The following is a 25,915-nucleotide window of genomic DNA, read 5'->3' on the forward strand; positions in this document are numbered from 1 at the left end:
TCATAACCTGCATATCTTTTCTCATATAAACAATTGTAAATCAACTTTTGCGCCATCCTGTATATGGCTAAGTGAAAAGGTAAATTGTAAGAGTGTTATTCCAGCCCTGGTTGGGTGGCTCAGCTGGTTGGAGCATCATCCCAACAACAAAAGTTTACAAGTTCGATTCCCGAACAGGGCACATACCTAGGTTGTGAGTTTGACCCCTGTCAGGGCATGGATGGGAGGCAACTGATTGATGTTTGTCTCTCTATCTCTCTCTCTCCCTTCATCTCTTAAAATCAATAAAAATGTTCTGCGTGAGGACTTTTAAAAAGTGTTATTCTGCCCTAGCTGGTTTGGCTCAGTGGATAGAGCATCAGCCTGCGGACTGAAGGGTCTCAGGCTTGATTCCAATAAAGGGCACATGGCCGGGGTTGTGGGCTCGATCCCCAGTGGGGGGCAAGCAGGAGGCAGCTGATCAGTGATTCTCTCTCATCATTGATGTTTCTATCTCTCTCTTTCTCCCTTCCTCTCTGAAATCGATAAAAATACATATTTTTTAAAAAGTGTTATTCTGCTGTATACAAATAAGGATACTAATTAGCAACAACATGAAACATTAATACATATTCCAAAAAAAGAAGATGCAGAAAAATATCTCAAATGATTAAGCATGATTATCTTTGGAGAATGGTAGTATTAAGGACTTCCATTTTTTATGTTATCATCATAATAGAAGGCTAATATGCAAATGGTCATCACGCCATAATGCCAATCAGCAGGGACCTGAGGCTGCGTGGTGCCGGGCAGGGGCGGGGGACCTGACGCTGTGCTCCCCACCCCGGTGCTGGGAAGTGAGGCTGTGTCCCCCACCTAGCGGGGCTTGACAGGGGTACGGCCAGCTGGGTCTTGCTGTTGCCCAATGGGGTGGGGCCGGCCGGACACTTCTGTTATAGAGAAAGGGCAAATAGCAATATTAAAACATCCTCTAATTAATTCCCTTGTAATGTGCATGAATTTTGTGCACTGGGCCACCAGTTTATTAAATAAGTTAATATTTGTAAATTCCTAAAACAGAGATTAAACATATTAAGTGCTATATAAGGTTTATTGAATAAAACAAAAAATATAATAATATGAAAAATATATAATAATATATTATGCTTATACTAAAAATGAAAAATGTATTGTTAGATTTCATATTTCTTTGCGTGGAAGACTGACTCTTTTGAATGATTATTTTGAATCTTGCTAGAAATCCTAATTATTGTTTTCAGCTTACCTCTCCATTGGAAACACCACCAAAGTATTAAGAAGGCTTTGCACATCTATACTTTACCCAAGAAATTATAGAGCTCCAAGGAATGTGTGAAAGGCAGTTAACTTATTGTCTTAGGATGTTTGCCACTCACTACTTGAGCCAAATTAAGCAGAGACAGGGTTGAATCATATATGAGCATTTATTCCAGTACTGCCGGCAGTATGGGGAGAGCAGTCGGAAATCCTGGAAATTCTGCTCTGATCCCCCTCGCCAGTTGGCTGATTATATATGGATGAGGGAGAAGATAGCTATGTGCAGCTGTGAGCTGCAAGTGTAACATGGAAAGGTGAGGGAAGGGTCTGCACCTTCAGGTCTCAAAGTCTGATAAGAAGGTGGCTAATCTTCTATGATGTTACAAATAACTCAGCCCATTCCTGGGGCCAGAGAATGGTCAGCGTTCCTGAGAAAAACTCCCAGAGTGGGTCAGGGGCCAGGCACAGCAACCAAATCAAAGCATGTCCTGTCCTTGTTCTGTTTTCAAAATGTATTTCTTTTCTGAGTAATGGACCCATCAAGGCAGCTTATCTTTTTACAGCCTTGTTTCATCTTCCAGTTCCCCAGGGTCTGTAAGAAAACTTCTTACCTATGGTTAGTAAGGTGAACAATTATTAAACAACTGTGGCTCTATTCTTATTATGTGCCCTTCCCCGCTATCAGTATCAGTGCAATTATCAGCAAAATCAAATATATGTGTATATATACATGGATACTTACATATATATACAGGGTGTGCCAAAACAATGTATGCACACTTTAACAGCTGATAGCTCAATTTTGAAAATGAAGTGTATTTTAATAAACACTGCCTTTATAATTATTAAAAGTGTGTGCATACATTTTTTGGGACACCCTATATGTATATACATATGTATACGTATATGTACATAACTCTTTAAATTTTATACTTTAGATAGGTGTAGTTTATTACTTGTCAACTATACCTCAAAGAAGCTGTAATAATAATAATAATCTATATATATAAAACCCTAATATGCAAATAGACCGAACAGCAGAACAACCAAACAACCAGTTGCTATGACATGCGCTGACACCAAGGGGCATGCACGGAACATGGCTGCCATCAGCCGGGCAAGATGGTGGAGCAGGTGAGCGGGGGCGCCAGACCAAGGTGGGATGGAGGTCACTGTCATCTGGGCAAGCCTCTGGTGGTTACTGAAAATTCTTTGCTCCCGCGTGCCGCAGCCCCGCCTGGCACTTGCACCTGCTGCCAACGCCCGGCACCGGTCCCGATCGCTCAGTGCCGTCAGTGGATGTGAGTGGTGGCTGCTGGCCCCAATCACCCCTGAGGGCTTCTCCATCTCTCCCTGCTCCTGAGGGGTAATAGGGGCCGGCAGCCGCCACTCACACCCACTGATGGCACCAGCCCCAATAGCTCCACGTCATCAGCGGGTGCGAGAGGGGCCAGCGCCATCAGCATGTGGGAGCAGCGGTGGCCAGAGTGGGGCTGCTGGCAGACAGGGGACCATGGGTCCTGGCAAGAGGGACCAGGTGGAGGTGTGGAGGATGGGCCGAGACCTGCCCCTGTGCCCACCACAGCCTCTCGGCCCACAGTTCCTTTCAAGGTGCACAAATTCGTGCACTGGGCCCCTAGTTAAATAAATAAAATCTGTGGGGGGAAAGTGAGTAAGATAATGTTCCTGCCTTCAAGTGAGACAACAGGTAATGATTTCTCAATGTGCTCACCTAAAATTAAAAGTCGTTTTGCCCTGAGAGGGGAATGACCTGATTAATAAATAGAGACCTGAACTGGGCCAGAACAATTCACCTTCTTTCATTAACTTGGCATGTTATTTAGGTCTAAATTGTCACTCTTTCTCAGTTACCTACGGATGTTAGAATTCTGGATGCTTTTATTTTCTTTTTTATATTTTTGTTATGTTCCAAGTTTTCCATAATGACCATATAATCTTTTTATAATAAAGATATCATTTTTAAAAGTAAATATAAAATGAAAAGACTAAAAAGATCTTACAAATACTATAAAAAATATAAGTTTCAAATGCTTAATAGTTGAATATAAAGAAAAAGTTTGTGCCTAAATATTGACATGGCTCTATAGAAAGGTTTTAGAAGAAACCATGCTAATCCAGAGGAAAGGGAATGAAGGAGAGCTTAGCATATAATTACTTTTCTTTAATAATGCTCTCAATTCAGCTTTGATATTATTTACCACAAATCCTTGCCTTCCCCTAATATGGCATGATTACCAGGGAAGGGAGGAATTCTGCTGCACCAGAAAAAGCCAAAGCAGCCTCTTGTAATTTACCCAAAGAAACCCAGGGTGCAGCAGGGATTAGTCAAGCAACTGCAGTCTTGGTTATTTGTGCACTATTTTGATGGGCACTGAGGGATGGCAAGGACAGTCTGACCTTCACAGCAGCGGCAGGCAGGCTCTAAAAGCAAGCTGCAGTGCCCTGCTGCTCCCCAGCTCTGGAATGCATGAAAAATCCTCATTAACCTCTTGAAATAATATCACCCTTTGGAGACACTGCTGCTTTATTTTATACTTTCACTACCCAGGTACTGCCTGCAGACACAGCACAAACGTAATCACTCTGAATCAATTCACCTTTGAAGAAAGTTCTGGTTCCATGAGATCCCACAAACCCCTCAAGAAAAAGAGAGACACTTTATAGAGAGGAAATGAGGGCAGCCTGCTCCCAACACACAGAGTTGTAGATCCTGAACTGTTAAAGGTGGGTGAGATCCAGTCACAGCCCCTTGGATCCAGGGATTCCTTCTCTCATTGATATCTGCCTATTCCTCACTACTGTCACTGCCCGGATATATGTGGGAGTAGTGGGAGCAATGCCACTGGCCTAACTAAATAGCCAATTCGATTTTGAAGACTTGAAATTTTTTTCTTTTTCAAAGAAACACCCATGTTGAAAGTTAGTCTCACCTCTCAACAAATCATTTCATCAACCTGAGCTTGCCGCACCACTTCTAAAATGGAAAAAGATATTGTACACCTCGAAGTGCTAGAAATTAGGGGATAGATATCCCCTCCTCCCTCACTCTCACTCCTCACTAATCTAACCTAGCTAACAAAGTTCACTAACCCAAATGGCAAGCTTCACTAATGGCTAATGTTTAATCTCCTTTCAAAACATCAAATAAAAGCAGAGCACTAAGGTCAATGTACTTCCTTCTTGCATCCCCTCCTTGACATGAAGACAGCCAGACCTGCAGTCAAGGTCACCTTGGTAAACGATGGCAGGCACGGGTAATGAAGCTGGGTCTGATGGTGAATCTGCTAAAGAGTAGGTTCCGTTCAGTCTGCTTTCCTCCCAGAGAAAGGCAGTGCTAATCTTCTGCCCTTACAGTAAGACGAGCAGAAAGAGAGTAGAGTCAGATTCTTGCTTTGGAGACATAATAACGCTACCCATTGTGTTGTACATGGCTCTATAGATTTACACGCACCAATTAGCTATGTATCTTCCTTTCAGGAGGGTGAGCAAGCGATGGTCAGAGAGACAAGAACTATCGAGAACTGAGGTGGTCCTATAAATGACTGGAGGCCTGGTAGAATTGGATATCCTGACAAATCGTAAAGACCTTGGCTTGCTAAAAAGCTCAAAGAAAACATTTCCAGCAAATGTTAACAGACAAGATCAAGATCGGAAGATGCTAGGGGAGGAGACTTCTCAACTCTCCTCGGTTTCTGATAGGAGATGGGCTCAGGCTGGTAATGATGGTATTCTGCCTGTCCAAGGAGAGATCCGCCAGGGTGCCAGGAGGCCTGTCACTATGGAATTCTAAATACTTGCTCTATGTACCTGTGAGTCTCACATTAGTTAGCTACATCAGCTCAATCTACCATCCAGTTCTAAGTGCGCTGATTAATAACCCTGTTGGGGCCATATTGCTTTACTGTCCAGAGACATTACAATAATAGGTGGGCAGAAATAGATGGCAGGTCTGACATGACCAGTCCACGTGATTGCCCAGGCATCTAAGAAGTATAAGAAAAACAGAGCATAGTAGACCTTGCCTCAATTTATTATCCCCATTTTATAGATGAAGGAATCAAGGCAGGGGGGAGTAAAAAAATCATGCAACATCTTAGTGTGTTGTAGAGCCAAAAATGGAACCCAACTAATAGAGTTCCAAAGTTCCTACCAACCTTTGCACTATGCTGTATTGTAAAACTACCTATATATGTTTCTAAATAAAACTACCCAATGCAGATCAAAACAAAGAGTGAGCTTTTCTCTGGTCAAAACAAAACAACAACAACAAAAAACCTCCATTCATATTGTTATCTAAAGCTAGAGTCTTAGAATTAAAAAGAGGCTAAACCATCACCTTGTCCAATTTCCAGTCGAGAGCATAAATCCTTTCTATAAAACTCCCTTTCCTAAAACTGCCACAAATACTACAAACCAATAAAAGATAGTATTTATGGAGCATATACCCTGTGCATGACTATCCTTCATTTAAGGGATTACATTTAGTCCATATCAGGTAAGAAGCACAGAATTCCCATTTTCAGGTTTTAAAAAATTTAAAGCTGAAAGAATAAGTGATTTGTCTAGGATCACACACCTTGTATTAGCAGAGTTAAGACTGGCTATTAGGAAGGGGTGTGTGGGTAGAGATCGGGGTTCAAGCCCTTGCCGGGAGAGGCAGGTGTGCACTGTGCAGGGAGCAGCTGTCACCGGAGCCCCGTGTTGTGACACACATGCTCAGCAGGGTTGCTGCTGATGTCCTCTGGACCTTCAGTCTATTCTTTCTGTGAGCTGCCTTTATGCCCCCTCTCATTATTTAATCTGCTTGTTTTATCTTTCTTTTATTTAAAAGATATTTAATGAACACACACCATGAGACAGAGACTAATATAAGTGCTAAGGATAAAGCAGCAAGCAAAATAGAATTCTTTCTCTCATGGAGCTTACAGTCCATTGGGGGCAAGAGCAGAAATACATGAGAGAGGGGGGCAGGAGTATGAAGAGAGAGAGAGAGAGAGAGAGAGAGAGAGAGAGAGAGAGAGAGATCTAAATATTTCTATCTATCCATCCATCTGTCAGATATATAACTGATGGTGAAGAAGATAAATAGATAGGTGATAGATAGATAGATAGATAGATAGATAGATAGATAGATAGATAGACCCAGAGAGGGAGAGAAGGGGAAAAGCTTTGGTAATGAGTGTTATGATAATAAAGCAGACTAAGAGGGATTGCGAGTAAAAGTATAAGGAGTGAGGTGGAATCTGATATCAGATGATAAGAAAAGGCTTTGTTAATAAAGTGAGCTGCAAGCAGAGACTTTAAGTATAAATGTTATGTACTTTTGGTTCCTTACATCAGGGAGGGGATGGATTCAATATTTCTCATCTTAAAATCCCCAGAGAAGCGCCTACATATCTTCATTCATTCATTCATTCATCTTGGGATATCTTAGTGGTTTCATTATGCTAGACTTGATGGAAGACACAAAAATGAAGAACAATAATTAGTTGTCTTGAGTTGGGTTCTCTGGCAACTAGACTCTGAGATTGAGATTTGTGTGCAGGAAGAAGTTTTATTGGGGAGTGCGTGCAGAACAAGATTGTAAGAGAGGGAAGGAAGCAGCACTGGGCAGAGGGACATGTTGACTGGTTTTACAAGGAGTCCTGGAGCTGGGCTGGCTCCACCGAGGCCTCACCAGGACTTTGAACTCCTGTATCACCCAGGCATTGCAAGCAGCCTATCCTCAAGGACAGAGCAAACCTGGCTGGGCTGCTGCTCCCTTCAGCAAAGGCAGTTGAAAGTGAGGGACTCCAATAACAATAACAGCCAACGCTCATAGCAACTGTGGAAATGAGTGAATGAGGCCTTGGCACCAGGAGGTCTGGGCAGTACACGCAGCATCTACTGCACCAACTTTGCCCAGTGCTTTCCCAGTAGGCAGTATCATAAGAGGGTTAGGAACATCTTGAGTTGGAGTTCCCGGGTAAATCCTGTCTCCACCATTTATCAGTTATGACTGTGAGCAAGTTATCTCATTTGTTCATGCCTGCATTCCTTGTCTTTAACATGGTGTCCATTTTCTAGGGTTCTTCTTCTTTTGTTTTTTTTTAAGCCTCACCAGAGGACATGGTTTCATTGATGCTTTAAAGAGAGAGAAAGGGAGAGAGTGAGAGAGAAAAAAATCAAGGTAAGAGTGAAACATCAACTGGTTGCCTCTTGTACACACCCTGACCAGAGATTGAACCCCCCAACCTAGTGGTAGGTATGTGCCCTAACTGGAATCAAACCCGTAATGTTTCAGTGTACAGGACAATGTTCCAACCAACGGAGCCATGGACCAGAGCTTAGGATTATTCTTAAGATTACATGAGTCAGTGAATATAAAATACTTAGAAAAGCCCGTTGGTAAGCATCAAACAAATAATAGGGTATACATTTTCTCTTTCACTCTCAAAACACTCCCTGTACACATTACTACTTCCAGTTTAGTAGTTTGTTATTTTAACAAACAAGTTTAGATAAATCACTAAAGGGGCCTATCTATACTTGCCTACTCAGCCTTTCTTTCCCTTCTCTACTTTACAATGGGTACAGTTTTTAATGGGGCTGGCCTCACCCCTCAAGCTCTGGATTGGCACATGACTCGGGGCCTGGGCAATCAGAGCAGTGCCTTCCCGGTGTGCATCCAACCTAAACTGAAATAAGAAAACTCTCCTGGGGCTTCTGTTCTTTCATGAAAGTTTGCTCTTTTTCACTGAAAATCCTACCTCTAGGATTCTGGAGTTTCTAGGAATCCTCTTTTCTAAATTTTGGAGAGAGCTGGCCTAAAAAGTATGTAGCCGACCCCAAAGAAACAATGCCTAATGACGTGATTGAGTTCCTGGGTCCTGCCATGCACTGCAACCAATGTTCTGAGTTTTGTAAGAACATGAATCAAGAAATCCCTTTTTTGAGTTGGGTTTGAGATGGGCTTTTCCACTGCCAGCACTCAGCTAGGTCGGCACAGCGGAGAGCACAACCCCAAGAGAAAAACCAGTAGTACTTTCTCCATTCCTTTCACTCTCCTCAGGCTGTGTGCAGTTATTTCCTAACCCTGAGGAAGATGGTCCTTAATGTTCCTTTCAAACTTCTTTCAGCCATATAACAACATCGGTGTTTCGAAAGCAGTTAGCCTGAACTGGTTTCTCTCCCCAGCCTAGTTCCTTAGGTTCCCCCAACCTCATCCACACATGACTCCGTAGTCCTTAAACTTGAGCATGCATCACAACCACCTGAAGAACTAATTAAAACAGACTACTGATTCCTACATTCACCGTTTCCAATTCAGATGGTGTGGGGTGGGGCATGAGACCTTAATTTCTAACAAGTTCCCTGTGCATTACTTGTGAAGCAGGATAGTAAGAAGCTAGGAAAATTCCTGGGTAGTGGAATGGGGAAGCTGTTAAAAATAATTTAACAAGGCCAAACAATTTGAACAACTTACAGACAGCTAGTGAATCACAAGACCTTATCTTCCCTAACCAAGGACACTTGAGAGCAAAATGGTTTATACCTCTCCTCCCTACCCAGAGAATAGACAGCTTGGTCAGGGAGATAGAGAACAGAGACCCATTTAATGCCACTTGTGCCAGCTAAACCCAAACAGGGACGGTGTCAGGGAACAAATAACAAAAACCCGACTAGAGCCATACAGACCCAGATGAAAGTAAAGCAGTGAAGCTGACAAGAGAAAATCCCAAACTCCTCAATACCTAGGCTCATTTTGCTGAATCAACATATTAAAGGACACACCTGCAAAACGAATGAATATTCGGTGAAGGCCCTCCCCCGAGACCTTCCCTACAGTCCCTGCCCTCAGAAGAGAGACGAAAACCCTCAAGACAAAGGATACCAGGGCAGGCTCAGCACGCCTATGCCTTCTCTTAGGCATGAACTTTTACTTTCCTTCTCCTAAACTCTAAGGGTTCCTATGAGACCTGCAACCATGGGAGCATCAGGCAGCAGCAGCTGGTTCTGGGCTAACCCCTGAACCTGTCTCCAAGGCCCCTTTTTCTTTGACTCCCCAGTGAGCTAACAGCAGACCCACCTTGGCTCACTTCTTTCCTATAACATTGCTAGAGAGCCAAAGCACAGCACAGCCCAAGCTCACTTCTGTTGCTTCTTCCACCCTAAGTCCTTCCTTTGTTTCACTGCCCCAGTTCCAATAAACATACGCTCAAAATCACCTAGACTCCTCTTGTGAAATCCCTCCTGCAGGAAGTCAAGAACTCGCACACCACAGGCTGGCCGGAGGCAGACCCACTCCAGCAATCCCTGCTGGGTGACACTTGGATGCTGCTGGTCCTGGACGATACCATAAGGACCCACTGCGTTACTTCACAGAGCTTCTCCATTCCACACTGAAGTGAAGAAATCAATAACCACTCAAACTCATTTTTCATCTTTTATAAAGATTATCTCCCAAATGACCCCACTGTGCATTTGATGACTCACAGTTGCCTGCCTGTTTGACACATACAGAGACAGAAGGCCAGCTGGATACTTGGTGCAAAAAGCTTGGTTCCGTGGGATTTTATGGAATGTCACCCTGAGAAACCCAAGCTGGGCCGTCACTGGCATAGAAATCAAAATAGCAATTCTATAGAGGGTGGAGAGAGGTGAGATTTTGATTTTAAAGTAAATCCTTGAATTGAAATTCCTTTCCCAAGCACGGTATCATGTTGCTATGTGAAAAAACAAAAACAAAAACAAAAAAACAGACAAAAAAGAATCTTTGCAAATGTTTTTCAAATGTCATTGAACATGGGAAGTGCACTATTCTCCTTTTAACATACATAATTGTCCACCAACGTGAAAACCAATGGACACAGATTCCCTTCCTTTGGAAATTGGAGAAGTTGTGCAAACTCTGTAGTTTTTCAATTTCTCTTCTTTTTTTAAATTTTTAATTTTTTTTATTTTTATTGATTTCAGAGAGGAAGGGAGAGAGACAGAAACATCAATAATAAAAGAGAATCATTGATTGGCTGCTTCTTGCACCCCCACCCCACTTGGGGGGACCAGCCCGCAATCCAGGCATGTGCTCTTGATCGGAATCAAACCTGGGACCCTTCAGTCCGCAGGCCAACACTCTGTCCACTCAGCCAAACCAGGTAGTACCAATTTCTCTTCTTATAGTTCAGTTGCTATCTTCAAGATACCAACTCTATTCTTCCATCTTTATCTTCTACATCTTACCCACCAAGTCCAGAAAAATCACCCCTCTTCTTCCTCCCTGTGTTTGTTTTAATTCTTAGAGGGAAATGTCCAAATTTGCTAAGTAAAAGCTAGTCTTCAAACAGAAGGAAGTTACACATTTTGATTGACTTAGATATATGAATCAGTGCCACCAACATCTCAAATTTTTCGAGTCCTTCAAGCTTTTTCTTCTTCCTGTTTCTCTGACACTGCCATCTGCTCAAACACCTTAATAACAGCTAAAAATATATTTCTGTTGAATTTTTTATCACCTTTATAATTTTGAATATTTTGGCAGCATTCTTTTTAGTTATTTAAATGACGCATTTTGTTATTTAATTAGATCATGGGTTTGATAGATTTCAGATTATTTATCTGAAAACCTATTCATGATTTATAATTTTGTAAATAAAGGACATGAATTTTTGTCTTAACAAAGATCTATAAGCCAATCCATTTCTTGCTCGAGAACTAATTGAATTTCTATGATCCCTTAAACCTGTAACACATATTTAACAATAGAGGCCCTTCATCTTGGTCAACTCATAGATTATCAAGTAGAACCATGTGATTACTTACTTTGCAATATTATTCTTTGCTTTTCAAAAGAATCAACCATAGTTTCCTTTAACCAGTTATTTGTAAAAACATATTTTGACTCACACGCATTTTCATGCACACAGCTGTCACTAAAAGCAAATGTAAAAATGAAATAGAAATGAAGTATCATCACTCTTATTTTAGACCTGTAGGCTCAGCCTCTTTGGATTGACTCCAATTTCCTAACAGAAATTCTCAAAACATTTGCCTTCCCATGTGGATGTTAGATTGAGCATTAACAGACACTGCTACAGTCACAAGTAGCCAGCTAAACAATGATTAGCGAGGCAAAATCTAGGGCTCCAGATGTTTAGTGATCTCTTACACATAAGGTTACCAAGAGCAAGAATTAAAATGTCTAAACAGCAAACTATTTGTTTCCAATGGTCTCCTCTGTAGCTTATCCTTAGAAGTGAGAGTTGTGTCTCAGGACACTTTATCCCAGTGGAAAACTATTTTAAAATTTGGATCCATGCCTGCCCCATTTCTCACTGAGGGTCCTAACTCTAATCCTAGTTCTAGATATTAAGAATGGGGCCTATAAATGGAATTGTAACATTCTCTCTGTTTTATGCCTTAAATGATCTTATCTTTTCATATGTCCTAATTATTCTTTTAAAACAAAATTCAGCCTTGTTTCTAGAAAATAGCCAGATTGCTATTTGTCTCTTAAAGGTGTATGCTCCCCCTCCCCTCCATCCCCCATGCTCAGGACACCTGCCTCCGTGGAAATAAGAGAAGAATTTCAGAGCTCACTAGCTGAGAAGGTTGCTGGCCAGCAGAGTGTACAGCCTCCTCATCCAGATGCCACTGTGCTGAAACTGCACCATTGGTGCTGGGTTGAATGCGTATTAATCTGTGCCTCCTGGGCAGCAGGGGTTTGCTAGGCTAGTGGCCTGAAGATGGCCAATTGGGTACCATCCCCAAGGGACTGACTCAGAGTCTGTTAGAGGGATCCCTTCTTTTTTTAATATTTTATTGATTTTTTACAGAGAGGAAGAGAGAGTGATAGAGTTAGAAACATCGATGAGAGAGAAACATTGATCCGCTGCTTCCTGCACACCTCCTACTGGGGATGTGCCCACAACCAAGGCACATGGCCTTGACCGGAATCGAACCTGGGGCCCTTCAGTCCGCAGCCTGCTCTATCCACTGAGCCAAACCGGTTAGGCAGGATCCCCTCTTTGGGGTTCATTATTGTTCTTTCTGTGTAGCCCTGCTTAAAAATGCAACTTCTCCTAAAGTATCTTTGGGAGAAGACAAGTTTTAAAGAACGCAATTCTCACAAACCTCTAGAAATAAATACAGTGACCCACAGACCCCAGTTTGAGAAAAGCTCAACTCTGATCCCATTAAAGGCAATTCGCTAACCAAGAGCCACTCACCCACCATCACTTCAATGAGACACTAGATGGCACCAGAAAACTGCCACATAAGAGTAACTGCACCAGCATCCTCCGCTTACCTCTCCTTCCTCATCAAGGAGTCAGCCCTTCATATACAGAGCCTCCACTTTGCCTCATTTTCCTCAAAGAACAAAAGTGATAAAAATAAACTGATATGCTAACTAAAGAAGCACCTACCATTACCATTGTTAACTGTCTGAATGAATGCCGAGGGCCGGCAATGTGGCTGGGAGGCAGCTCCTTGATTTTCCAAGCAGCTCTAAGTTCTCATGTCCTCCTTATACCAGAGTCAGAATTTCATCCAGCTTCCCCGAGAGGAAGGTGAGAGAACCAAATGTCATACTGGGTCGGAAAGCCTTTTATAAACGCTGGTGGGTTTTTCATTCATTAGCGCACATTTGCCCCTGAAATCACAGCTTGTTTTCAGGCGACACAGATTGAGGAGGGGCAGCCGTTGCTCTGGGAAGGCAGAGGAGCGCTGCCCCGGAATGCGGTGTTTCCACTGAGCTGGGCCAACACACTCACTGGCACACAGTGAAGGAACAGAAGTGTTATTCAGTTTCTGGGCACCAGGGATTTGCTCTCCCGGCTCTCTGGTTAAATTATCACCCTGACTTAATTCCAGTCACAGGCAGAAGCCCAGACCCGCGCCCGCCCCAACCTCCGCTCCTTCCCCCCCCCCCCCCCCCCCCCCCCACACACACACACACTGGTTCCTGGTCCTCTCAGCAAACTCCAAGTGAAACTGAAGGCTAAGGAAAATGGCGAAACGAAAAGAATCTCTAAAGTCCCCCTCTTCTCCCATATCCTGATTTTACCTTTTCCTCGCAGTTAATCCTATGCCATTACTTTTATCCAGACTGCCCCTGTCCGGTAAGGGCATGAACAAAAAAAGGAATAGATGGCTTAACATGTTTCCTATTCCAGAAACATCTGTATGTTAAATGAAAACGGGAACTAAAGGACGGTGGTTCATCCAAAGAAATAGATCTCTAATGGTTCAATCTGAGGCACTGTGGGGAAGAGGCATTGAGTTACCAACTCTTCCTACCAGCAAAGTCAACTCTCGTAGCTTTTAATAGAAGGCCCAGGCACATTTTCCTCCTTCTGCCCCCCGCCCCGACCCCCAACTTCTTCCCTCTTTTTCTATGCAACTGACCACACTTGAAATGTACCTACTGTTCTCTTTCCTCTGCTCTATGCACCTCAGCAACTACACTTTTAAATTTAGAGGATCTTTCTATCTGACCCTAAATGCAATGTTAAGGTTGTCTTTCCATTCCTGTACACACATACACAACAGAAATCAAACTACGCACCGAATAAGCATCAGAACTTTGCAGTAATACTTTAACTCTTTGTACTATTTTGTAATAGACAAGTGTTTCTAACTAACAGGTAAAATGAAGAAAATGAGATGCAGTAAATTGCCTGAGGTCCCAGGGCTAACGCAGCAGGATTCATACCTAAATGTAGAACCCTGACTCCAGGCAGCCCAAGGAGTGTTCTGAAAGCTATGGAAGAGAAGCCTGAGGAATAGAATGATGCTCCATGGAAACTCGCTAATGCTCCACACCTCCACCTCCAGGCCCACAGACTTTCCATGGGACCAGAAGCAAATCATATTTGCAGCCAGCGCTGGTATCGTCGCTATTATTGGGGATGGGGAAGGAGAGCAGAGAGAGAAGTACCTGGCCACCGTTACAACTCTCTGAGTCCCTTAAATACTTAAGACAAATTCTACCATGAGCTACACAGGACCCAGAGTACCATTCCCATGTCCAAATTCAACCTTGTAGCTTGGATACTTGAAAAACTGTGAGCTAAGGGACAAAAGAAGAGATTTGCAAAGCAATCGAGGCAGTAAAACCATGTTCATGATTCCAGATTTCTTGATCCTCTCTGTGGAAAGTGCTGTCTAGGCTATTGTAAAATAGGGGAACCACCACAAACTTTTTGCATTTTTATTGAAACCCTCTACTATGACTTCATCGTACACCCACCAACACCCTTTCTTCCCATTAGACGGTTCCTACAGAGGCCTCCTCTTTGGCTAAGAGCTGAGCTGCCTCAGCGGGGCCCCTCCTGACACACACAGTAAAGCCTTTGTGTGAGCTGGCGTCCTTCCATGCCTGGAGAGCCCGAGGCCTGGGAAGAGATTCCCTGCCCTAAAATCAGGAGAGAAGCGTCCAGGTACCGTTCAGTCCTGAGTGTTTTAGCACTGGAAAGGACAGGGAAGGACGGGGATTAAGAAGAATCAAGAGAGCTACTGAGAAGGGCCTCCCATCTTCTGAGGGTGCACGGTAGCCCCTTTAATAACTCTTCACTATCATCTGAGAGTGGGGAAATGGCATGGCTCCCCAGGCACACCACTCCCCATGCTACCCTCGGTGATAAATCTCATACCACAGAAGGCATCCAAGGGCAGACACAGAGAAGGCCTGAAGTGCAGTCGATCAACTTAAAAACATTTCAGGAAGCCTTGTCAGTGCAAAGGTGAGGCTTTGGTTGCTGCCACCCTGGGACTTATCAACAACTATGGTTGAGCGGTTTCTCTGCAGGGCCTAGCATGGCCCTCCACACCCTTGCTTCCAAAGGCCCAATGGGTATCGGATATTGCCGGGAGCCGGTCCATGCTTGCTGTTTCAAGGGAACTGGCATATATGGCATATTGTTCTTAATATGTTTGCTCACCTTCTTGGCACTATGTGTTTTAACCAAGGTCTCTGAGAAAGGTTGTTTCCCCAGGTAGGGATTTTCCCCTGAAGTTAGGGAGGGAATAAAACCTCTTAACTAGTGCCAGGTGGGTAATTAATCACTTTAACTACGAACAATCATGCTTAAGCTACATAATCTTTACTCCCTGGAATGGAAATAAGAAGCGCCCTAACCTTTGTAATAGAGATTGATAGGATTGAATCAACTGGTATAAATACAGATGTAATAAGACAGCAAGAGACAGAACTTAGAATACGGAACCAAGAGAGACGGAATCTAGGCACAGAACCTACACAGAACGTTCTCTAGAGACAGAAGAACTTCGCTGGAGAGAACATGGCAAAAGTTCCTGGACAGAAACTGGCCTCAGAACCTAGAGACAGAACCTAGCGAGAGAACATGGCAAAAGATCCTGGACTGAACCTGACTACAGAAATTGGCAAGAGAACCTGACTAGAACCTGGTGACTGAACCTGGCTGGAGAACCTGGACAGAACCTGGCTGGAGAACCTAGCAAGAGAACATGGACACAGAACCTGGCTGGAGAGCCAAAGCAGAACTTCGCTGGAGATCCAGACCAGAACTTGGCTGGAGATCCTGGCTAGAGATCCTGGCTAGGCTGCTGATCAACTGAACGCTGTCTCTGTGTCATTCCTTCTTCGCCGACTCAGTCTACGCCTTTGGGAACCCCTGGACCCGCTGGGGTTGGACCCCGGCAGGATATACATAAGCATATTTGTGTATATGTGTGTATGTATATTTATACAGCTAACCCTTGAACAAGAGGGGTTTGGCCTGCCAAGGTCCAGGCATATGGCAGTGTTTTCTCAATAAATACAGTCTGATCTTCCTATCCTCACATGTGGTACCCTCACATGTGGCATTCAACCAAGATGGGATCAAAAACAGTCTTTTTGCATTCCCACCTGCAGATTCCCAACTGTGAGTTAGAAATACTGTTTTCCATCCCAGGTTGGTTGAATCCATGCATACGAAGAACCAACTGTAGTTATATCAAAACTTATATGTGGATTTTCAACATTGTAGGATCAGCACCTCTAAATCCCAAAACTGTTCAAGGGTTCACTGTATATGTTCTGTGTGTATACATATACATACATATACATATAAAAATACACAGTCCTTCATGCATGTGACTAAATGGGACTACAAAGGAAAAAGATAATAATCTACACTTCTATAAAACTTTCTACCTTTATCAGAAACTTGCATTATTACTATATTGTTTCATTCCTAACTTTTGAGGTAGATTGGGCAGATACTATTATTAGTTCTACTTGACAGATGAGAAAATTAAACTTCCAATACATTGTGCTGGTTTGAATCAAAATTAGACTCCATGTTTAATGACATATCTGTATCACCTTACCTAACAGATATTTCTTAATAATCTATAATAATAAAAGCATAAAATGCTAATTAGACCAGACGTCCTTCCAGACGACCTTCTGGATGAACCCACAGCAGCGGGGGCCGAGGAAGAGGCTGCCACCAAGGCAACGGGGGCCAAGCCCCTTGCACGAATTTTGTGCTTTGGACCTCTAGTTGTAAAATAATTGTATAAAGTGTTCAGTTTGGGTTATAAACTTTCAATGTTTTAAAAATTTAAGAATATATTTTTCTAACCATGCTCTCCCCCCTCCAGGTTGCCTTTTATCTCTATAACTAAAATTAAAGTTGAAATGAAGAAAAATTATTTGGAAGCTGCTTATCTTAAAATAGCTATTTGTTCTATTATTCTCAATCCTACCTGCATATTAGGAATTAACTGAGTATCTTTTTAAAAATATCAATGCCTGGGCTTCATCCTTGACCAATTAAAACAGACTGTCTTGGGTGGACAGGGCCAAGGAGTTTTTTAAAGCTCCATGTAGGACTTTAATATGCAACCATGGATTTAGGTGGTATGGATGTATACAATGTCATCCAATGTGCCACCTGATGCTAGATCACTTTGTACATTTTGTGCATGCACATACACCATTTCTCTAATCCAAATGGCCCCAAGTTTACCAGCTATTCAGGAGTCACCCTTCTCACTAATCTAATCTATACTAATAAAAGCCTAGGTGGCCCTTGCATGCTACATCATCACAAGATGGCCACCACAAAATGGCTACACACACAGCAGAGGTGGGGCCCGGCAGCCACTCTGTGCAGTGAGGCTTGAGGCTCCCGCAGCTCCACACAGTGCAGAGGAGGCCAGTCTAAGTGGAGGAGGTGGCTCATGTCAGGGGAGGGCAGTTGGGGGCGATCGGGCTGGCAGGGGAGCAGTTAGGCATCAATCAGGCCAGCAGGAGAGCGGTTAGGGGGCGATCAGGCTGGCAAGCAGGGGAGCGGTTAGGAGGCAGTGGTCCCGGATTGTGAGAGGGATGTCTGACTGCAGGTTTAGGCCCGATCCCACAGGGATTTTGTGCACTGGGCCACTGTTCTATATAATAAAAGCCTAATATGCTAAGTGTCCAGTTGTCTGATCGGCCGTTCAACCAATCAAAGCATAATATGCTAATGATAAGCTAAGGCTGCTCAACCGCTCACTATGACGTGCACTGACCACCAGGGGGCAGACAGTCAACTGGTCAACCAGTTGCTGTGACATGCACTGATCACCATGGGGCAGATACTCTGACTGGTAGGTGAGCTTGCTGCTGAGGTCCAGCAGATCAGGACTGAGCAAGATAGGCTGCACACGCCCTGGAGTGCTCCTGCAGTCCCTCTCCAGCTGGCCAACCTCCTGCATCCCTCCCCGGCCCCAATTGTGCACCGGTGGGGTCCCTCAACCTGGTCTGCATCCTCTCATAATCCGGGACTCCTCAGGGGATGTCAGAGAGCCAGTTTTGGCCTGATCCTGCAGGCCAGGCTGAGGGACCCCACTGGTGCACGAATTCAAATAACATGACTTGAGCCACCATCAAATGTATGGTGAGAAATCCAACTACCACTCAATATTTTTGAGGAGTCCAGGAATCATGCTCTCCTAGTTCACCTCACTCCATATTCCTACTGTTGCTGGTTTCTCAGCCCTACTTACCATCTTGCTTCTTGCAGATGCTCATCCATTTATTTGTCCCAACTCCTCTCCTTTGGCCACCACCTTCCCACCTCCTTCCTCCTTTCAACACCCAAAACAATTATATCACCACTACTTCAGGGAAAAAATTTTGCTAAAGCCTCAGTTTAATACAAGAGGACTACAGCTCACAAAGAGAAATATACCATTGGGTATTATGCACTGCTGTTCTTGAAGTTTCTCAGTTTTCCACAGTAGATTCCTATTGGCTGTTTTCGTGTGTGTGTGTGTGTGTGTGTGTGTGTGTGTGTGTGTGTGTTAATCTTAGTTGTCAACAATTTCCTATGTTGCTGTTTCCAACTAGACTTTTTCTACCATTCTCCCTTCTCCCAGTGTGGCAGGGGTCCTTCCCACCTACAACCAAAAAAAACTCACATTCCCTCAATTTTCATACACAAAGCAATTTAATACTTTGGACTCCAGGAGGCATAACCATTTTTTTTCTTTTACCAAAATGGCCCATTCAGGATTTTTCTGAATAAAATATAATTCTTAGGATCCAGCAGAGGCTTTGAAGATACTGGTTTTCTTTGACTTAGCACAGACTGACAAGTAGACAAGCTTGCAAAACAGAGAATGAAAGAATTCTTGGGCAACATGCTTTCCAAACATCCCTTCATCCCCAAATTACAAAATCTCTCTAATTACTTTTTGGTAGAAGAAGGAAGGCAGACTCCTACTTATGACTTTCAGTGTATTAATTAATAAAACTGGCAATTTTGAACTGTATATATTAGCATTTCTTGTACTATTTAGCAGAGTATACAACCAAATAAGAGTGATTTTAGGAACAGGGCCACTTGCCATGAGGGATGACCTAGAATTTGGGAGCTATCAGAGAACTCAGTAAATCATCTGATTCACTTCTTCATGGCGCTGATAAGAAACCCAGACCCAAGAAGTTGGTATTACTTATTGGGAGATCTTGGCTTCTAGTGGCACAGCTGAGGCTCCTTGGTTTCCTGGCTTCCTGTTGAAGAACCTTTGTAAACACACAACCTGTCATAAAATATAACCTTAATTAATCTTTATTTTCCTTATTAGAGGAAGAAACCTTATGATGTGAAATTGACTATATTTCAATAACAAGACCATGATGGAGAAGAAATAGATTTCCTGACAAAATGCCATTTCCTCTCTGGCTACACTGCCCACTTCTCCCTTTCTCCCTAATACTATGCCCATCCTCCCAACCCCACCCAATGCATATCACAATGCCTGTAGACAGAGCATCTCTTCCTACAACTGCCTGTGAAAACTGCCTAGACCAGTGATGGCGAACCTTTTGAGCTCGGCGTGTCAGCATTTTGAAAAACCCTAACTTAACTCTGGTGCCGTGTCACATATAGAAATTTTTTGATATTTGCAACCATAGTAAAACAAAGACTTATATTTTTGATATTTATTTTATATATTTAAATGCCATTTAACAAAGAAAAATCAACCAAAAAAATGAGTTCGCGTGTCACCTCTGACACGCGTGTCATAGGTTCGCCATCACTGGCCTAGACAAAGGTAATGTTCCAATCGACCGCAGAATTAATTCATAACAAAATTCAGAGCCCTGAACAAAACATGACCTTAGTTTTGTTGACTGAAGAGATTTTACCCCAGCATATTTTCTAAACTTTATCACCTTTAGATCTGCTACTTGCTCTGCTAAAGAGGTGAAATTCATGCCTACTTTGCCTATTAAACCATGAGCTTATAAAAGTCTCAGCATTTTGCTAAAATCAGGTAATCCTCAAAGGAAGTCTATCTGAAACCATACACAAAATGCAAAGACTTTCCAAGCTGGGGCATAGTGGACAGGACAGTGAATGGAGTGGGAGTCAGGAGGTCTACATATAAGGCCAGCTCTTCCACTGACTGATAAAAGACACACCCAGTCAGTGGGCATTGCTTTCCTTTCCTAGAATCAAGAACTTTGGACTACAATCGCTGAAGTTCCTCCATCCACAAGTTTCTATGACTCCATATAATCACAGGGATGCATTCTGTGATATCCTGAGGGATGTGACTTAGGATGTGACTTGGGTCATCCAGAAGATAGACGTGCTTTAATGGCCAACCCAGACAATGCATTTTAAGAAACTGAATGTTGCTAAGAAAGATTCGTGTTGAAAAAAATAGGGTCAACCTACCTGGAGCGTGCTTTACTTGGAAGAAAAGCCTCAGAAGCCCAGTGGCCATGGCTCATTTTTGAGATTGTGGGATCTTTTTTACCCACAGCCCAACTGTTGCCTTGCCCAGCACAACAGGGGCCTCTGCTGATACTGGCTCAGAGGGCACTCACCCCATCCAACAACCCACAATCTGTTTTCCTTGGAACTTTCTCTATAAACACTTCACTACAGACCAGCCCTGCTTATCTTAAATTGAATGTAGCAGGCACAGCTCTTATTAGTACAGAACAGGGAAAACAAGGAGATAAACAATTCCTGGCTATTTTATTGACGTCTTTCTGAGCCAGGAAGAAGAAGCAGAGGAGAAGGCTCTAACGAAAGCTATCATTGAAAATTCTGGCGAAAGAACCAAAGGAGGGGAAAGATGCCAATAAATGTTGGCTATCATTAAGTCAGGAATAGGCAGTCAGTTGGGAAGCAACTGAGCTGCTGCCCATCTACTACCCATATGTTACATTAATTATGAAAGCCAATCGGTAAGTTTTATGATTTGCCTAATAGAGTGCATGTTTCTCCAGCTCATGCATTCAAGAGGCCTTAACACTCAGCACATAAGTTGGTGCATGGCACTATGGCCTCTTTCCAACTTAACAGTCAGAGCTGCCATTTCAAATATGACAGAAATGTTCAAATCAGTATGGCCTTGAAAGAAGTGATCACATCAAATGATAGGAATTCAGTATTTAGAATGCATCCTCCGTTGCAAAGCTCAAAAGTGGCAGAGGAAATGGAAGCTCTCTTATGCTTTTCTCTTTCTCCCTCTCATCACAGAACGTGAGCATACCAAGTTTTATGGATTGAATGTGTCTGTCCCCAAAAGTTTGTATGTTGAAGCCCTAATCATCAATGTGATGTTATTTGGAGGTGGGGTATTTGAGAGCTAATTAGGTTTAGATGAAGTGATGAGGATAGGGCTCCCATGATGGAAGTAGTGTCTTTATAAGAAGATGAAGAGAGCAAGAGCTCTCTCAAAGAAGAGGTCATGTGAGATGACATGACAGTAGCCTACAAGCCAAGAGAAGAAACCTCAGAAGGAAACCTACCTTGCTAGCAACTTGATCTTCAACTTCCCAGCCTTCAAAACTGTGAGAAATATACATTTCTCTTGTTTGAGCCACCCAGCCTACAGTAATTTGTTATGGCAGCCCAAGTTGACTAATACACCCAGACTCAGAACTCACAGTCCTTCAATTAAGTTCCTTACCAAGGCCTTCGATGAGTGATGTAGTGCATGGGAAGTCTTATAGCCTGAGTTTAATCAAGATCACAAAGCAAATCAATAAATAATCCCAAGGGTCTCAGGTTACTGAGTAGAGTTTTCAGATAAACAGACCTCTGCAGCCTCCTTGTTCCTAAGTTCCAACATAAAGGCTCCTTCATAGGCCACAGGGCAGATCTGACTCCTCTGACTAATCTGACTATTTTGGCTTTTCTCTCATAATCTGCAGCACACCGTGTAGCAATGAGTGATGGGCCATCAAGTACTTTTCACATTTTTTTCCTTTTTTAATTTTATTTTGCTTCTCCTTGAAGATCAATTTTAAGCTCCTAGAATGCAAAGACTCCATCTCATTTGTTTTTAGCCTCCACAAAGCCTGGAACAATATTTATTATATAATAGGGAATCAATATGTCTTTGATTTATTGGTCAAATAAAAAGCAACAATTTTTGTGATCATATAAGCAACCATTTGTTACAGGTTCCACTTGTGTCACGGAAAGGCTGTTCATCTTTTACGAACAGGATAAAGAGCTGTGCTCTTACTCAACATCTCACCTAATAACAATAATTGCTTGTATGTGTCTAGCACTTTATAGCACACCTTCAAAAAGATGATTCTGCCCTGGTTGATGTTTCTCGGTGGTTAGAGTATCATCCCTTGCACTGAAGTGTCCAGTTTTGATTCTACTCAGGGTGCATACCCAGGTTGTGGGTTAGATCCCCAATTGGGGCACTTGCAGAAAGCAACTGATTGATGTTTCTCTCTCTCTTCACTCTTCTCTCTCTTTCTTCCTTCCTCTCTGTCTGGAAACAATGAAAAAATGGCCTCAGGCAAGGATTTCTTTGAAAATGATGCCTGCAGGTTTCTTCTCACAGATCTAGCCAGCATCTTCCTCAGGTGGGAACCGCCCACCTCATCAAAGACCGCCTACCTCTCTCCAATCCTCTCAAACATTTCCTGTTTGAGACCACAAAGCTAGCAAAATTTCAATGGTTAATGTAAAAAAAAGTGCTGTTTTAAAAGTTATATTTCCTCACAGGTGGAGTCATAAGGAAGAATCTCTGTACATGACCTAGACAAAGAAATAATTTTTAAAAGCAGGCATGAGCAGGTTTCTCCCATTTTAAACTCCCGTGAGTGAGGGCTGGCTCCTGGGGATGAGACTTCACACAAGTTAGAGTGAAAGGCTCCTGGAGCTAGGTGAAGAGCTTCACCTGTTTCTTTTATGAACAATAGAGCCAGACAGCCTTTATGGGGGGAAAAAGTCATAAAAGGGTAACATCTCGCCCTCACTGAGGAGGGTATATGCAAAAAAGAAAAGAGGTTGTCAAATTTCTGTCCAAAGCCACCAACAAATCTTTTTGTCCTTGTTTTTTGTTTTTAAATTTGATTTAATTTTATTTTTTCCATAACCATTTATCCCCTCTTCCACCACCCTTCCTGCAATCACCACACAGTTGTCCATGTCCATGAATTCTCTCTCTCTTTTTTTCTTTTTTGCTCAATCCCTGCACACACACCCCACCCCAACCCCTCCACCAGAACTGCCTGCCTGCTCTATCTATGAATCTGTCTCTATTTTGTTTGGTAGTTCAGTTTGTTCATTAAATTCCACAAATGAGTGAAATCATATGGTATTTGTTTTTCTCTTCTTTTTGTTTTCGTTACACCCAATGAGTGCTTTTACTGTGCAGGCCACCCACAATGGGAGGATCAAGACCAGTATTTTTTTTTTAATTGAATGAATAGTACAGATTACTTCATCAGAACAACAGAGCACTTCACACTTAGTAAATGCGAGAATTGCTTCATGAAACTTTTGAAGTTTTATATATAAAACTGTACTGGGTCTTTCTGTCATATGTATTTCTTGCTACAGCGGTGGACGGAAAATGGAGTGTTTGGCCCTGGCAAGGGTGCTGGTGGAGAAGCAGTATTTGCACTTTCTCCTTTCCTGGTATTCGCACAATGAAAGTAGAACAGCCGCCAGGAAGGGTGGCATAGCCCTGGATTCTGGCTGTGAATCACTCTGCATCATTGCGGAGTAGATGGGCCTGGGGCAAGTTACTTAACCAGTCTGAGTCTTAGTTTCTTCATCACTGCTTAGGATGACTACCTACTTCATCCAGGACTCCTGAGGGCTAAATAAGCTATTGCCTACAAAGTACCTAGCAGTGCCCCATGGATGGCGATATTCAATAAATGTGCCATCCTAAACATACCCCCCTCCCCACCCCACCAGCCCTTCTGTCGGGTTGCTGGGATCACTGCTGCATTTTCCCACTTTCCTTAGGCAGGGCTTTCTCGGCCCTGAAAATGTGACCTAACAATCCACAGAGGCAGCTCCCAGAGGCAGTTGCTGAATCAAAATGAGGCGAGTGTACCTACTCAAGTTTTCATAAACACGTATCTCAAAGAATATCTGAACTACAAGGACTGTTATTTCTCTTGGCTGGGACAGAGTATAGGCATAAGAAAAATGTTTTGTTAGGTGAATGGTTTTAGGACATTCAGGGTCTGAAAAATACCGGCTTCATCGTTTAAGCAATAAAAGCAGCCTCTGTATCTCCTTCAACTGACTCCACATTCCTGTGATCAGGGTTTCCATGGCGTTCAGGAAGGATTCGCAATAAATATTAACTCAGAAAAAACAGACCAGGAAAACCTCACCTCTTCTCCTTTCCCGGCTTATCTGTTGAATTCTGAAACATCAGAGGCCTGTGTGTTTCACCTGTAAACTTTTCTAACTATGAAACAGCAACTGTCCCAAATTCCAGTACCCTGAGGAAAGCGAATTAATCATAGTGTCACCTACCCTGGCCGAGTTTGTACAAGGACATTTCCTCTCATAACATTCTAGTTCCTCATCGGAAACAATACTCCCTATTCTCGCTGTCTCTTTCTCTTTCTCTCCATGTCAGTTCTTTCCTGAAACCTTCCCCATGTTTCTGGACAGAATATGTCTGCTTATTTTGGCATCACCCGCTGTTTCGTTTTTACCTTTCCTGACACGTGGAACAATTACTGAAAAGATGCCCACCTTCCCCCACAGATGGTGAGCAGCTGACAGCGTGGACAGGGCAGCCCTTCCTTGACCCTCACCTGCTGCCCGATGCCCGGCCCATCATGAGCATTGAACACAGGTGGTTGAATCGGCTTGATCAGCGTGCTCCTGAATATGTTAGAAGTCCCAGGGACTTCTTCCTTTGCCATAATATCAAGAGGGAGCATTTGAATAGACAGGAAAGAAACAGAAGGGCCAGAGAAGAAAGGCAGCTGGAGAGAAGCCTGAACAGCTTTGTACTGAACCGTCAGAGCTGTGCGCCGCATGGCCTGCTCGCCTGGAGCTGCACAGCCCATCCAGCTGCGGCTGGGGGACCGGTTTCACCTGAAAAACATCTCACTCACGCGGGAGCTTGCACAGGTTTCCTGGGTCTCTAATGAGAATGACGCTGCATTTCAATTTAAAATCCTTTCTACAGTCATCTCAAACCATTTTCTAACGAAAGAATTCATCTTTGCCCTGACCGGTTTGGCTCAGTGGATAGAGCGTCAGCCTGCAGACTGAAGGGTCCTGGGTTCGATTCCGGTCAAGGGCATGTACCTTGGTTGCAGGCATATCCCCAGTAGGGGGTGTGCAGGAGGCAGCTGATTGATGTTTGTCTCTCATCGATGTTTCTAACTCTCTAGCCCTCTCCCTTCTTCTCTGTAAAAAATCAATAAAATATGCTTTAAAAAAATACTTTAAAGAATTCATCTTTATTGAATAGTGTTTGCGATTGCCTCCCACGGTAACTCCGGCCTCTCTGGTCTTTAGGGGCAGGCTGAGCTGAGACCCTGAAGAAGGAGAGGGCGCTCCACAACGTTGTGACGCCCACACCGCTATCTTGCTAGGCCCACCCTTCCTCCGGTCCCTCGCGGGCCGGACCAGCGCCTGCTGCTGTCACCAGTGAAACACACGATGTTTCCCAGGAAGCACCGCTGGGAGCCTTTTTGCAATGGCCGGAACACTGTTTCTGACATAGGTTTCCACGGCCGTCACAGCGATGAGGCTCCTGTCCATTCTCCTTTCTCTCCTCGCAGGTTTGGAGACGCTGTCTGTGGGGCCTGGCTGGTCACAGATGGACACGGGCCTCTGGGATGCCCCCTTCCTGTCCTTTACCGTGAGGATGCCTC

At 43.4% G+C, this 25,915-nt stretch overlaps 1 protein-coding gene across 7 annotated transcripts in view; it reads right to left on the reverse strand.

Moving 5' to 3' along the window:
• RNF144B (ring finger protein 144B) overlaps positions 1-25,915 on the reverse strand; it is a 131,897-nt gene that overhangs the window by 10,844 nt on the left and 95,138 nt on the right. The window contains exon 8 of one of the 7 annotated variants that reach the window (XM_036347801.1): positions 6,823-7,419. The exons of the other annotated variants lie outside the window; for them this stretch is intronic. Within the exon in view, the coding sequence (XP_036203694.1) occupies positions 7,411-7,419 (9 nt within the window). The 3' untranslated portion in view covers positions 6,823-7,410. Of the gene's footprint in view, positions 1-6,822; positions 7,420-25,915 lie in introns of those variants that run through there. 7 annotated transcript variants of the gene reach the window in all.

Source organism: Myotis myotis, unplaced genomic scaffold (assembly GCF_014108235.1).
Source record: "Myotis myotis isolate mMyoMyo1 unplaced genomic scaffold, mMyoMyo1.p scaffold_m19_p_2, whole genome shotgun sequence".
Lineage (NCBI taxonomy): Eukaryota > Metazoa > Chordata > Mammalia > Chiroptera > Vespertilionidae > Myotis > Myotis myotis.